The sequence below is a fragment of the Eleginops maclovinus genome, chromosome 3 (genome assembly GCF_036324505.1).
Source record: "Eleginops maclovinus isolate JMC-PN-2008 ecotype Puerto Natales chromosome 3, JC_Emac_rtc_rv5, whole genome shotgun sequence".
NCBI lineage: Eukaryota > Metazoa > Chordata > Actinopteri > Perciformes > Eleginopidae > Eleginops > Eleginops maclovinus.
Window position 1 is genome coordinate 20,940,378 of NC_086351.1, and position 14,881 is coordinate 20,955,258.

General features: G+C 39.4%; 1 protein-coding gene across 2 annotated transcripts in view; it reads left to right on the top strand.

The window, feature by feature from the left end:
• The window catches only part of usp45 (ubiquitin specific peptidase 45), a 39,674-nt gene extending 26,606 nt beyond the window's left edge, over positions 1-13,068 (top strand). The window contains exons 10-18 of one of the 2 annotated variants that reach the window (XM_063879395.1): positions 409-490; positions 1,309-1,400; positions 3,225-3,281; positions 4,007-4,138; positions 4,842-5,487; positions 6,715-6,812; positions 6,957-7,043; positions 7,230-7,374; positions 9,958-13,068. In XM_063879395.1, coding sequence (XP_063735465.1) covers positions 409-490; positions 1,309-1,400; positions 3,225-3,281; positions 4,007-4,138; positions 4,842-5,487; positions 6,715-6,812; positions 6,957-7,043; positions 7,230-7,374; positions 9,958-10,088 — 1,470 coding nt within the window. In that variant the 3' untranslated portion in view covers positions 10,089-13,068. The remainder of the gene's footprint in view (positions 1-408; positions 491-1,308; positions 1,401-3,224; positions 3,282-4,006; positions 4,139-4,841; positions 5,488-6,714; positions 6,813-6,956; positions 7,044-7,229; positions 7,375-9,957) is intronic. The other variant, XM_063879396.1, reaches the window with a different exon arrangement.
• The last annotated feature ends 1,813 nt before the right edge of the window (positions 13,069-14,881 follow it).

The following is a 14,881-nucleotide window of genomic DNA, read 5'->3' on the forward strand; positions in this document are numbered from 1 at the left end:
GCCCGACTGGTCTCGACCACAGACACAGACCGTGGCCAATTATCTATTGATTGGTGCTTTACTGCGGCTATGCGGCTCTTCACAGCTCTATCACCAACACACTCACTGACCACGTCACCTTCGATGAGAGCCAACAGCTCATAGACACACACAAACACGCACTGATAATTAAGACATTTAACGTTTCTCGACAGTCACAATAATTATTTTACACTAACGATGCTTATAAAATGTATACCTGTCACACTGAGCTGCGGGCTACATTTTGATATTTCACTAATGGACGTAATGGAGAGCAAGACAAACACCCCGGAGTGAATTTTGATTTTAATTTATTCATTTTGCATCTAGAAATATAACTTTAATTCTGAATTGTTCTGTTATTTTGTGTTTGTTTGTTGTGTACAGAGGGTGAAAGCAGCAATTCTGAAAGCATTCAACAATCCCACAGAGAAGACAGCAGATGAGGAGACCAAACGCCAAGTTAAAGGTGCCAACAGTTTACACACTGCAGTGAGGCCAAGATCAATATCCCCATCTTGTGGCAGATAATGGAAGTACAGCTCAGTTTTCCCAAGGCATAGAGTGTAGTCTTCATTAAATAAACCCTCACAGACAATTATTCTAATTTGCAAGATAACAAAATTAATCTTTGATGCATTTCAGCTCTTTCTAATCCATAAGAGCCCAGTGCAGCACACTACCACAGAGATCTGCTCGTGATGATGGCAGGGGGAATGAAGTGTTCAAAACCGTGGTTACACTTTACACAGCTTGATGTGCGAAATGCTCGTTGCCCCAAGTGAAATATATGTTCTGTGTAAGGGTGGAAACGTGCAATCACAGAGTTAAATAAATTATACAATCACACATTTTTTTCTTCCTTTTGCAACAAATAACTGTTTATTTCATTTGATTTACATTTCCATCATCGCAACATTAGTCTATAATGATTTGTTGAAAACACTGCCGTTTCTTTTGCTGTAAGTTAATGACTATTTCATTTTAATTACATAAAAAGAAACCTGATGTTAATTCCATACCCAATTTGTTTGGTTTTCCCTTAAAAAATAACCGATAAGAATAGTGTTAAAGTGATGGATCGATAAGCAGTATCGGTAAGAGTAGTAGTACCGTTAAAATCTGAACTACTGTATACCCATCCCCTATCTACATCTGTATGTTTTTTTGCAATGGAGCTAATACAATTATTCCTCAGCTTTTCTTTAGAGCTATAAGAATGAGCAAAAAAAAGAAAATGATTCCTTGATTTCTTGTAATGAAAATGATGTTTCTCTCTCCCACTAGCGTACGGAAAGGAAGGCGTGAAGATGAACTTTGTTGACCGCATCTTTGTAGGGGAGCTGACAAACACGATCATGTGTGAAGAGTGCGAGCATGTAAGTGTATGTTGCTGATCTATAGAGTAGAACCAATTAGGCGCAGCTCAATGCGATGCCCTCAATAAAACATGTGTAATGCAAAGGTTGGTAGAGTTGGGTTTATATGCACTCATTGTGTAACCCAGATAAAGGTTGTTAGGAAACACTCCCCATCTATTCTCATTTCATAAAGCTGCAGGACTCACCTAGACAAGATTCCCTGCCATACAATTTCCAGCAATACTTCCATAAATCATACGTTTACAGATATTTTTCACTGACCCAAGGTGAAGCTAACCAACATTAAGTTTCTATTTCTTTTCTTGCTAGTTACTTTCAGGGTTAGGGTTTGACTCTTATACCCCCACAGAATGCACCGAAAAATATGTGAGAGACAACATAAACTCAACAGGAAAAACAAAACAAGCAAAGCCCCTCAAGGACCAGCTTTTACACCAAGTGTTCGCAGCAGGCGTTACCTATCACATGACGGAGCTCGGAGTTGTTAACAAAGCAAACACCACATTGAAATGAACGAACATCCTTGAAGGAAGAAAGCACTAGGTGTGGGGCTGGGGAGGAAAAAGCAAAAACAGTCTCTAAAAGCAGCAGAGGTTTACTGTTAAAAAAACGGCAATCATTTAGACTTTTCCAAAAAGGTGCTCATTGGCCAGTTTAATAGGTAAACCTGTTCAACTGCTCGTTGAATGTCTTATCAGCCAATCACATGGCAGCAACTCAATACATTTAGGCATGTAGACATGGTTAAGAGGATGTAGTGAAGTTCAAACAGAGCATCAGAATCGGGAAGAAAGGTGATTGGGTTGGCATCGTTGTTGGTGCCAGACGGGCGGGTCTGAGTATTTCAGAAACTGCTGATCTATTGGGATTTTCACACACAAACATCTCTAGCGTTTACAGAGAATGTGCTTTTTAAAAGGGAAAATATCCAGTGAGCGGCAGTTCTCCTGGCGAAAATGCCTTGTCGATGCAAGAGGTCAGAGGACAAAGGCCGGACTGGTTCAACATGATGGAAAGGCCACAGTAACTCAGATAACCACTCGATACAACCAGGGTACGCAGAAGAGAATCTCTGAACGCACAACATGTGGAACCTTGAAGCAGATGGGATATAGCAGCAGAACACCACACCAGGTGCCACTCCTGAAACTGAGGCTACAAATCACACAGGCTCACCAAATTGGACAATAGAAAACTGGAAAGATGTTGCCCGGTCAGATGAGTCCCGATTTCTGCCGTGACAATCGGACGTTAGGGTCAGTATTTGGCGTAAACAATGTGAAAACATGGAACCATCCTGCCCTGTATCAAAGGTTCAGGCTGCTGGTGGTATAATGGTGTGGGGGTTGGTACCAATTGAGCATCGTTTGAATGCAACAGCCTACCTGAGTATAGTTGCTGACCATGTATATCCCTTTATGACCACTGTGTACACATCTTCTGATGGCTACTTCCAGCAGGATAATGCGCCATGACACAAAGCTCAAATCTCTCCAACTGGTTTCTTGAACATGGCAATGAGTTCACTGTACACAAATGGCCTCAACAGTCACCAGATCTAAATCCTGTAGAGCATCTTTGGGATGTGGTGGAACGAGAGATTTGCATCATGGATGTGCAGCTGACAAATTTGCAGCAACTGCGTGATGCTAGGGACCAAAATCTTTGAGGAATGTTTCCAGAAACTTGTTGAGTCTACGCCAAAAAGAATTAAGGCAGTTTTGAAGGCCAAAGGGGATCCAACCTGGCACTAGCAAGGTGTACCTAATAGTGGCTGGTGAGTGTATAAGTGCTGACAGTGACATGTGATTTCTGTTTCAGATCTCCACAGTGAAGGAGGCTTTCATAGACATATCTCTACCCATCATAGAGGAACGGGTGAGCTGCTACAATTATTCATGAGAAATTCAGTGCAATTGACGTTAAAGGACTTAATTTGAAGTGATAGTTCAGATTTTTTGAAGTGGCGTGGAATTAGGTACTTGTCCATCGTCAATGCCATTGATGATGGGCGGCACGTCCTCAGTTTTTTTAGAACTTATAGTTAGAAGAGTAAAGAAATGTAAAGCTACGGAGGAGGGAAGCTTCAAACGATGTAAGCCACCAAAAATGGTCTGTCTAAGTGTGTGCTATAGTTAGAATATTTGATCCCTTTATCTTGCCAACAAAAAGCCCTTATGACAAGGACCTAAAGCTGTTTTCTCTTATAAGCCAACAGACTCCACACGGGAATTCTTGGTTTACGGCCTTGATTGGAAAGCTTTTTAAAGGGGATAAAGTGGTGGATATTCTAAATATAGTGTACCTTTTTTAAGGTGGCAAACATATATTTAGCTGCTTGTTTCTCCAAAATTGGGGTGATCCAATTTCCTTCTACTGAAGGTTTTTAAATAAGTACCTTATTTGACTTCATACCAAACAATCTAAACTATACATTAAATTAAGAAAAAATAAGAATGAGGTTCTACTGTTATTTGAAAGATGCCAAGAATAGTTTAGCATGTTCTTGATGCATGCAAACTGCATTGTTTTTTAGCAGAAAGGGTTATGTGATGTTGTTTATGGTCCCCTTAAAACTGATGAGTCATTACCTTTCGCATCAGATGTCAAAACCATCCAACCCCGGGAGAATGGGGAAGATTGGCCGGGAGCAGGAAGCCCAGGTGACTCACAGTGAACAGGTTCTGTCTGCAGGGCACTCTGTCAACAGAAACACCAAGAAGCTGGGTGCACAGGTAGGGGGGTGTATGTAAAGTCTGAGCACTGCTTAGAATGAGATTGTCTTCAGTGAACCGTTTATTTTTGTGGTTCTTATACAGAAATTATCCGGCAGATTTGTCAATTTGTTTCTATTTGCACACTGATAGTAGACACAAAGCCTGGGCCAACATTGTATTCATTCAATTTCAGTACTCAATAAAACAAAAGCACTCAATAAAACAAAAGCATCATGTGCTGTCATAATCAAAATGCTTTTTTTATTTGGGTTTGCTTCACAGTTGCTTAATTTTAGAATGAAATAAAATAGAAAAATAATTCATATAAACATAGGAAGTAAAAAAAAGATTTTAAAATGGTTTTACTTTAACACATAAAGTTTAGTCAAAATGTTTTATTTAATTTAACAACAATATATAAGAATATAAACAGTTTTACAATATAAACATTGGTGTGTTAGTAATCGTTGTAGTGAGATATCAATGATGAAAACCCGATTTTTTTATTGAAATGTACAGTGTATTACAGTAATAATCTCATACTAATAATTATCTATACTCTTCTGTATGCCTTATCTGGCAATATCAATTCTATAATCAAATCTGAGCTGGGCAAAAATGGTTTTGATATGAAACAAGATCCTTTTACTGCCGACACCAACATGTTCAATTGAGACTGCAGGTCTGAAGTTTACTTATCTGTCCTTCTTCTTTCCTCCAGAAGCAGCAGAGCAGGAGGTCTTCAAGCTCTGTGGAGGAGAAGGGAGCATGCTGCAGTCTGGATCGGCCGGAGGAGGAGAGCGTAGCTGCTGGCTCGGCCCGCGGGGTCTCTGTTTGCAAGATGGCGGCCGCCGGCAGCCTGTCAGACGGCAGTGAGAGAGACTCCGGTCCTCAGGACAGCAGTAACGACGCTGACAGTGAGGCCTCAGAGAGCGAGTGGGCCCCGCGCATCTCCACCAGCCACAGCCACGGACACATGTCCACCCCGTCGTCCACCTCCACCCTCACTCCATCCCCTACGCCCGCCTCATCCACCTCCCCCTCGCCTTCTTCCTCCACAAAGCCGGGCAGCGCTGTGGAGCAGCTCGTTACCGCCGTGTCCAAAGTCAACCTCGGCTTTACCTCCGGGGACTGCTCTCCCCCCACACACTGCCCTCCAGAGGAGGACTCTAACCTCCACCATCAGCACCACCAAGGGGCGTTCCAGGCGCTTTCCCAGAGTTACACGCCCAGCTCCAAAGAGTGCTCCATCCAGTCCTGCCTCCACCAGTTCACCTCCGTGGAGCTGCTGATGGGCAACAACAAGCTGCTGTGCGAGAGCTGCACCGAGCGCAGACACAAGCAGCTGCGCAAGAGCAGCTCCACCGGTAAGACCAACGATCAAACTACATCAACAAAGAGATTTAAGGAGCAAACATGTCGCATACCTGCAAATAAATCACAGGGTGCCGTTTCATTCCCTTTTTTTATTACTGTATTTTTATTAGAGTAGAACGCCAATATCGACAAATCATCTTAAAGGTCTCCTATTATGCTATATTTGAACAGTATATTGTAGGGCAATATCTATACAAAACTTGTCTGTGAAGAGTTTTGCTCAAAATACCAAACAGATCACCCATTGTAGCATGCCTCATCCCCCTCTATTTCAGCCCTGTTCCTGAAGTGCTGATTCTGTGACTGTCGCTTTAAATTTGAGCTGAGCTGAAGCTGGCCAGGCTCCGTTGCAGTGTCATGAACTTTCTTCTGTGAAGAAAGTTTTGTACCGGCAGTAAACTAAACGCTGCCGTGATTAAACGCCATATTATGTTCCAAACCATCAAGCATTTTTTCTGAAACAGTATGGACCTCAAACATTTCTCTATCGTGGGGTTTACCACAAGGACAGGCCCCTTTATATCCGGCTTCTTTACACATATTCTTTCCAGTACCTCGTTAACTCTGAGTGTTAGTGATGCTTGCTAATGTAAACGCAGACCATATTACTTCCAAAACAGCTGCGGGAGTGGTTTCAACTCGCCGACTGTATATTGCGGACGAGAGGTTGGGACGTGTCACGTGGGTGGGACGTTGCCAGGAGTTCAATGTAAAGCTAGCCCACATTTTCCTTATTACCTCATAAGAAAGACAAATCTGGATCAGCTCGTTTGTACCCTCATTTTTAGAGATGTGGGCAAGGAGGAAAAGAGAGAGGGTTGTACACTTTGTTCTACTTACACATCGAGGACACATATTTATGTATAAAAGACATCAAAAAGTGCATTTTGCATAATAGGGGACCTTTAAATGATTAAAGTGTTCTTTTTGAAAACCCACAAACATGACAATACAAATCCTTCAAACAAACAGTGTGTGTAGCAGTGAACCAGTAAAACTGATGAACCTTTACCTGAAATCAGTTCCATATTGGTCTGTTTCCAAACATCACAGTATATGCATCCTAGTGTCAGATGAGGAAATGTCAAGAATCTTACTTTTTTCCCCGTAATTGAACCCTTTCTATATTTCACTCTCTCAAATCCTTTTTTCCAAAGATCCATCACTATATTAATCACAATTCCTGTTTAATTTCAATTTGTTCTTGTTGCCTTCAGACAAGAAGATGGAGAAGATTTACACCAGTGCTAGGAAGCAAATGCTCATATCCTCGCTGCCTCCTGTCATCACGTTACATCTTAAACGCTTCCATCAGGTAACACACACGCTGCCTTTTTCTTGCCCTCCCTTTAATCCAGCAGGTAGCCAGATGTTGTATTGTATGCAGCGCTCGGTGTGTATCTTGGTGACGGTGGGTTGTTCTCTGTGTTACTTTACCTGTTTTTTTTTGTACTTGAAGGCGGGAATGAACTTGAGAAAAGTGAACCGCCATGTCGATTTCCCCCTGATCCTGGACCTGGCTCCATTCTGCTCGGCGTCCTGCAAGGTTAAAAACTATTCTGTGGACTCGAAATTGAATGGATATCAAACTTATAATAAAAACTCTTTATTCAGTTCAGTTTGATTTGAATGTCCTTGGTTGGTACTGTCCCCGGAGCCCTCTGTGTATTTCCTTTATTTTTTAAAGCTCCCTTGCCTATTTTTGCTAACCTTCCTCTTTCGTCTTCACTAGAGCCTGGCAGCCGGTGAGCGTGTCCTCTACAGTTTGTATGGGATTGTGGAACACAGCGGATCAATGCGGGGGGGCCACTACACTGCTTATGTAAAGGTGCGCGCTCCCCAGAGGAAAATGGAAGCGCACCACAGGAACCTGTCAGGTTAGAGATTATCTCATTTGAGCTCCGTCCTTCAAGAACTTTTATCTATGTTCTGTGTCTGTGTGTGTTTACGCTCGGTTGTATTCTGCAGCAACGGTTTCCCTCCATGGTACCAAAGGTGTACAAAGTACAGGATGAATAGAGGCTTTTGTGTTCTATACTTCCTTGTTGTTTTCTTTTCTTCTCAAGGAGAGTGTCATGGTTCACACTTTAGTGCTGAAAGGTAGTTCACAAACTCAATCAAGTCTTTGCTGCGAACAGGTTAATGTAAGGTGTGATTGAACCCATTAGTTTGTGATGATACACACATTTCTTTAGTGAGCTTATGCAACGGATAAACACCAACTGGCTAGAATAGATGAATAGATGTTTCTTTTAATGAAAAATTGCTTCAAAATAAAGATCAAGTCATCTCCGTTTTATAATGATATCAGTTTATGGTCGGTATTGGCATCAAAATAAACTTAAAGTACCAAAAGTATTTGTTGAGCATAATGGCCCATTTCAGAATCATCTAAATGAAGCAAGTGATGTTGCAGTTGTGCTTCTATGGAGACAGTGGTGCCGCCCAACTAGGCGCCATGCACCGCTCAAATGTGTTGCCGAGCCTTACGCTCAAAGTCAAAATATCTTAATCTTTGACTTCATTTAAAGTTGACCTTCCGACCCGCAAATGCAGCTTTACTGTGTTCTTCACAGCTTGTAGAGAAGGAGCTTTATTGAATGACTTTGTATACTGTTGTTGGATATTCTCAGCTGTTACTTTATATCAATGTTTATGTTTTACTAGATTCAAGGGTTTTATTATCATGCGCACAGTAGCTACAGTCTAGTTATTGCAATAAAACATCTTTGGTCCCGAGCTCCTCCAACCACGCAGCATCTCATATGTATATATATATATATATATATATATATATATATATATATATGTATATATATATATGTATATATACATATATATATATATATATATATATATATATGTATATATATATGTATATGTATGTATATATATATATATGTATATATATATGTATATGTATGTATATATATGTATATATACATATATATATATAATAAAAATGGTGCACAAATGAAACAGAGTAGTATAAATTTGAATATTTATTATTTACTAATTAGAATAAAGTGCCGGTGCAGGTTATGTATCGGTTTGTTTGGTTTATTATCAGCTAATAATCTGTAACTAAAGATGAGATGGATTTAGAAGACAGTATTGGTTTCCAAACTGTAGTGTAGTAAAAAATGTAGTTAAAGTAAAGGAACCTAAACACCTTTAACTTAGCGTGCATTTGAATTTGGTTTTGAATTTAATTGCATCATATTTTGTCCACCTTCATTACACTCCACTCCACTCCACTACTGAACATGTGTTTCCTTATCATTTGTTCCCTACACTGCTGCTTTTAATTTCTAACAACAAATCTACATCGTAATGCCGGACTGAAAGACTGAGATACCCAGAAATGAAATGATGATCTACGGTACAGTCAATGATGGAAAAAAATTACGGTAACAGCGACAGGTTCCCTGAACATTCCGTCCTCAACGAGCACAAATGATAATTGGCTGAAGGGTCCAGTAGTATGTGAGATTATCTGCAGACAGACACAAACAGGTGCATGAAAACAATCTCTTTAGCAGATTTTTTACTCTACAGCCCCGGAAAAAATTAAGAGACCACTTCACCATTAACATTTTCTCTTGTTTTATTATTTATAGACATGTCTTTGAGTTCAACTTTTTTGATTTTTTTTATTGTATTCTGTAAACTACTGACAATGTTTCTGTGTTGGAATTCAATAGACACTGGAATGGCTGCTTTAAGAAAAATGTTGAGTGGTCTCTTAATTCTTTCCGGAGCTGTATGTTCGAATCACTAAAGGTAGGGTCACACTCGATGAGTTGAGCTGTAAATGTTTGTGCACGAAGACTCTGCAGAAACACATTTCCAGCTAAGCAAAATCAAAGATGCACACACTAAAGCTGGCAGTATACAGCACACATATCATTCAGCATTATCAAGGTTTTTGAGTTGTTTTTCTGATTTTGTTTGTGCTAGCAAGCAGCAGCCAGGGAAGTAATTTAATTCCTCAATAGTTTCAGCATTTAGCTGTCATGGTTGCGTACAACTTTTGGCATTGAGAAACTTTAAAATGTTTCATGCTAGTATGGCTATGTCTTTCTTTTTTGTTGGATATTATCATTTAATCTTACCTTGCTATAAGTTGGGGGAAAAAGTTTACAGCCTTAAACAAAGAAACAAAAACTGTAAGATTTGCAGTTTTCTGGGAGTTCTCTATCCAGTTATATGGAGAACAAAAACTGAATGACTCTAGGAAATACATCAAGTAGACGATCTGAGATCTGTACACGGGCCCTGTTGTGTATGAGAGGAACTCCCTCATGCACAAAAGCCTAAATAACACATTACAGGAAAGGGAATACCTCAAAAAAGCATAATAGGGCCCCTTTAAATTCATCGTTACATAGCTGCTTTACTCTCAAAGGATTCTCTGTGCCCTACAACATTGACCCTGTGTGTGTTTGTGTGTGTTCCAGGTGCTAGGGATGCCGGCAGCAGCTTTCAGGGCCAGTGGGTGTACATCAGCGATACCACCGTTCAGACGGTACCAGAGTCAAGGGTACTCAACTCTCAGGCATACCTGCTCTTCTATGAGGAACTGCTGTAATGTAACTTGCTAAAAAGTACTTTTCCCTAGATCTCCTTTTGTTTTTGGTTACACGCCTGTAAAACTCTTCAAACTGTATCTGTGAGAAGCTGGACGAAAGAAAAGGGACTTTACACTTACTCGTCTTAGTTGAGAGGAATGACTGTCTCAAATGAAATCGCACCTCTTAATATCTTACATATATATAAAAGATAAACATCATATGTTAAAGTGATTATTTTCTTATTTTCATTCATGTTTCTTACCCTTTAAAGAAAGGTCAGAGGGAAAGACTGTGACTGAGCCTGAGCTGTTCTAAGTTTATCGTCTATTACTGTCACAATCTCGTGCCAGACGTATTCACTGCAAACAGGAGCTTTTTTTACACTTCTCAAACAGGAAATAAGCAGAATTATCACATGCCAAACTGCAATCAGCACTGAGTAATGGATGGTAAGTGTGTGTGATGAGTGAATGAGTGAGTAAGAGACAGGAGAATGTAGGTTTAAGGTGCAATGTGTATCATTTCATTAACCATCACTATGGTAACTGTAAATTAGCATTATTAATAGTGAAATTACCAAACAATGGTCAAGAAGAAGAGGAGCATGTTTAAAAGAATCATACAGAACAAATATGTTTTATTGCATTGCTCAGATTTATCACGATATATAAGGGGGGTTGTTGGCCAAAAAACATCAGATATTTTAAATGAATATTGTACATTTTGTTAAAAGAACTTTGAAATTCTCTGAGATTCATGTAGTCAAATTAAGACAAAAACACTTTTACATTCTCTGAGTTAAAGTAGTAAAAGTAGGGCTGGGCGGTATCACAAATAACTCATATCACGGTACTTTCCCAACATATAACGGTATCACAGTATTTATTTCTTTTTCAATGATTGGAAATGTATTTACATTTATACGTTTTGGCCACACAAAAAACACCGGATCAGTGTTGACCCTCATGATTCTGGTGTGGTGAAGGAATCAGAATGCATGAAACAACTGCAAAATGTTAACCATTTTATTGTGCAAACCACATAACAAAAGCACTGTTTAATGTAAACAAATCCCCCAGTCCCTGAAACTGGGCTTTTAAATACTTATTTTATGATTTATGATTGACCTTCAAACTTCTGTTCAGAGTAAAGGTGACTCCTTTCACTGCCACACCGCTCGAGCGCCCTTCTTCTTTTTCTACGGTATTGCGGGACATGGAAAATCAATATCATATGGATTAAAGTTCACGATATTTTGTATGAAACGGTATGCCGCCCAGCCCTAGGTAAAAGTTCACAAATGTACAAGAAATGTAGATTAAAATAAAGAAATGAACCAGAGAAGTAAAGTCATGGCTTGATTTTAAAATATTGGATCAAGCTTGTCTCGGCACAGACAGTAAATAGTGAGAGTTTTCTGCAGTATGGAACACGGAGACATTCTTCATTAATCCATCATGTTTTATTTCCTGATGCTTAAAAGCTAATGGCTCATCCAAACCAGTGTGTTGTTTTCTTCTTCCCAACTCCCAACAATGTCTCTTCGTGTTCTCATGATAATATGGTGATTCTGGGCTAAAATCTCAAGTATTTCCTTATTGCTAAATCCTATTATTTGAGTAAGTCAACTTCTGCAGGCATAGAACACGGCAAGCTGCGTCTGTGGTGGGATACGGTGATTCTTAAATTATTTTGGGTGAATTTGTGAATTGAAACTCAGACAATCTCCAGTATTTTTATCATAAATGTGTGATTTTTTTTTTCTTTCTGGTAATTATATCATTTAGAATTATAGTTTTTCTCTGAATATTACACATCCCCTTGCTCTGTGTATGTATTTTTTATTTTTTTATTTTACAATGGCCCTATTGCGCCATTGTACAGAATTGTTCAGATGTGTTCTTGATTGTTTTTGGCAGAAATGTAAGAAGTGTCAAGAGGAAAAACTTGGTTCAGACATTTTTTCTTTTCATTACAGAGACTGAGACTGGGGCAGAGGACAGGAAGCTATATCATTTGTGACAGAGTTTATGTCAAATAAATGCCTACATTTAAGAAACTTAAACCTAATAATACAGCCAGAAAATGGCTACTACTAATAACCAGATTATACAAGTTTACATCAACATAGTGGTTTAAAATGTTACACATAGCACCTTTTTAAAGAACAGTACACGTTATTTTACAGCCTCATTTTAAAGGATTGTTTTTTGTTTTTTTTTACATGAGAATGTAAAAATGTAAGACTATCAGTGGATTACATTTGCCAAAGACAAGTTTTGCGACTGGGAGTCGGAGCTGACACGAGGACTTTCGCTTTCTTTAACGTTAGTTAATCCAAGGCCGCTGGTGTGGTCCTTGAGTGTTGCACAAAAAAACATACACACTCAATGTTTGTCAGACCAACCGAGTAACTTGTGTGCCTTCATTGTACGGTACTTCTACTGTGTAGGCGCACTCACAAACTTTTTAGGTTCAACAAAAACGCAGTGACTATCCTGAATACTATCACAAAAATAACCATACAAACAAAACAGTCAAGACTTAACTATAAAAACATCTTTGCTGTAATGTGCATGGGTTAATGTTCTAAATGAATGTATTCTTGAAGTGTTTGTCAAATGAGCTGTTCATCTTTTTCTATGGAAATATTGGAAATGAAAAGGGTTGTTCATCAGGATCTCATTTTTACTTTTGAAAAACTAGGACAAACTCAGTGCCTGTGCTTCAGGTTAAAGAAACTCATGCATGGTGAGAAGACGAACATTTGCATTATGAAACGCAGAGGGATATTTATGTACAGTGTAACTGTAAGCAAAAATAATAAGGAGGTTTATGTAGTTGTACATACTAAGAACAATACAGAACCATGGTGCTTTAGCCGTGTAGGGTTTTTCCTCAACACAAAGTTTTGTTTCCATTTAATTTCAGTTATGAAACATTTGGAATGAGTACAACAACATACTGTATCAAAATAAATCTAATTTATCAACTGGATATTCTCTTGTTTCTATCTGTGTTGAGAAGAGGGGAAGGCTTGGCTGTTTCTGTTTTGGACTTGATGTCATTTTTTTTACTCAAATTGAGATGTTGTCCACCACCGCTGTGGGCTGTCGCCCTGGATCCGGCTGTGCCATATTCAACCCATCCTCGCCGCTGATCAGGCACGACGGGTGCAAAGCAGCACTGCTTCAGAACATGTCGCGAGCTGGTGAAGAGGAGGTGGGTGTGGAATCAGGAAAAAGGGCAACGTCCAAAAACATCGCCCTCCACGTCCTGTTGTTCCCACACGCTGTGACATCTGAGTCGCTACGTTAAAACAGGTTGTCAAGTTGCCACCAAAAAAAAGAGCAAATCTTTTCTGAAATGCATTTGTGTATTTTTATAGCAGAATGGGGTGGGGGTGGCTTTTGGCTCGGGGACATGCTGCTGATGCATTTGATGTGATTTAATCTCACTTAATGAAAGGCACCCTCCCCCTGTGTACAAAGTAATGCTGGATTGCTCATTACTGCACCTATCTACCAGCAGCAGGGCTACAGTGTGCTTCTCTCACCATGCACACCATCGCCATTGTCACTCACCTCGGTTGACACCATGCCACACACACAGACACACACACACCACCGTGCATCAACACATCGCTCTGATGCAAACAGCTACACTGGCCTGAGGCTTTGCTCCACACACTGCACACACATCAGGGTCCATATTAACACCAACAGCACAAGACAGAGCCCTGACCAACACCTGCACATAACCCTCTCCTCACAGAAGATGTGTTAGATAATTTCAGGTTTTTAGGAAAGTGGTGGCAACCATTTAGAGCTGCAGAGCAACTGGACATCAAGCACTTCAGCTGATGTGGTTTTATTTTTAACTTCATTTTGCTGCGATGCTTGGAAATTTACCCAACCCATGCTTAGCAACTGCTGCCCTCTACTGATTAAGACATATTGCTTTCAGAAATACAACAAATGGCCAGATTAACCACAAGTGGACCCTTAGCTTTGTGGAAATTATTTTAAGATGATTTGATATAGGCAGTTTTTATTGGTATAATTCACCATATAAAGATACAAGGGGGCCTGAAAAAATCCAATGGTGGAAGAAGTATGTATATCCTTTCCTGAAGTAAATATAATACCACACTGAAAATACTTCACTACAAGAACTGCATTCAAAGCCTTACTTTGGTAAAAGTATGTATTATAACTCAGTAAAAGTATTAATTATGCAGTAAAATGTTCCCTCAGTGTATATGTCATTTTACTGTCCAAGGTTGTACTAATTTTAACTCCTTTATAAACTGTTGGGTAGTTTATTTTGTTTCAATTCATCAAATTCTGTAAAATCATCATGTTTGTATTTTTGTCGCTGTCCTGTGCGAACCACTTATCTTTAAAAAGTCTAAAAAAACCCTCCATGAGTGTCTCTGAAAAAAACAGCCCAGTATTCAACTATGTGACAATGCATTTTCCAGCTGATTCAAGAGGCTTTACATTGGTTTTGTATAGAACTAGGAGAATTTTATCAACAAATTCACAATAATTCATCCATTAGTTTATCACAAACATTAAATTCAAAACAGAGATTTATGGTTTTCACTGGACAAGCAATCAGACAGAAAACTAATCTGTAAAGTGACTAAAGCTGTACAAGTACATCTACCTCTCAAATAGTAGAGACGTAGAAGTGTAAACGTGCATTAAATTGAAATATTCAGATAAAGTACAAGTGTGGAAATGTATATGTCTAATTAGGCACCGTACTTGAGTAAATGTACTTGGTTAAATTCCATTACTGGTTG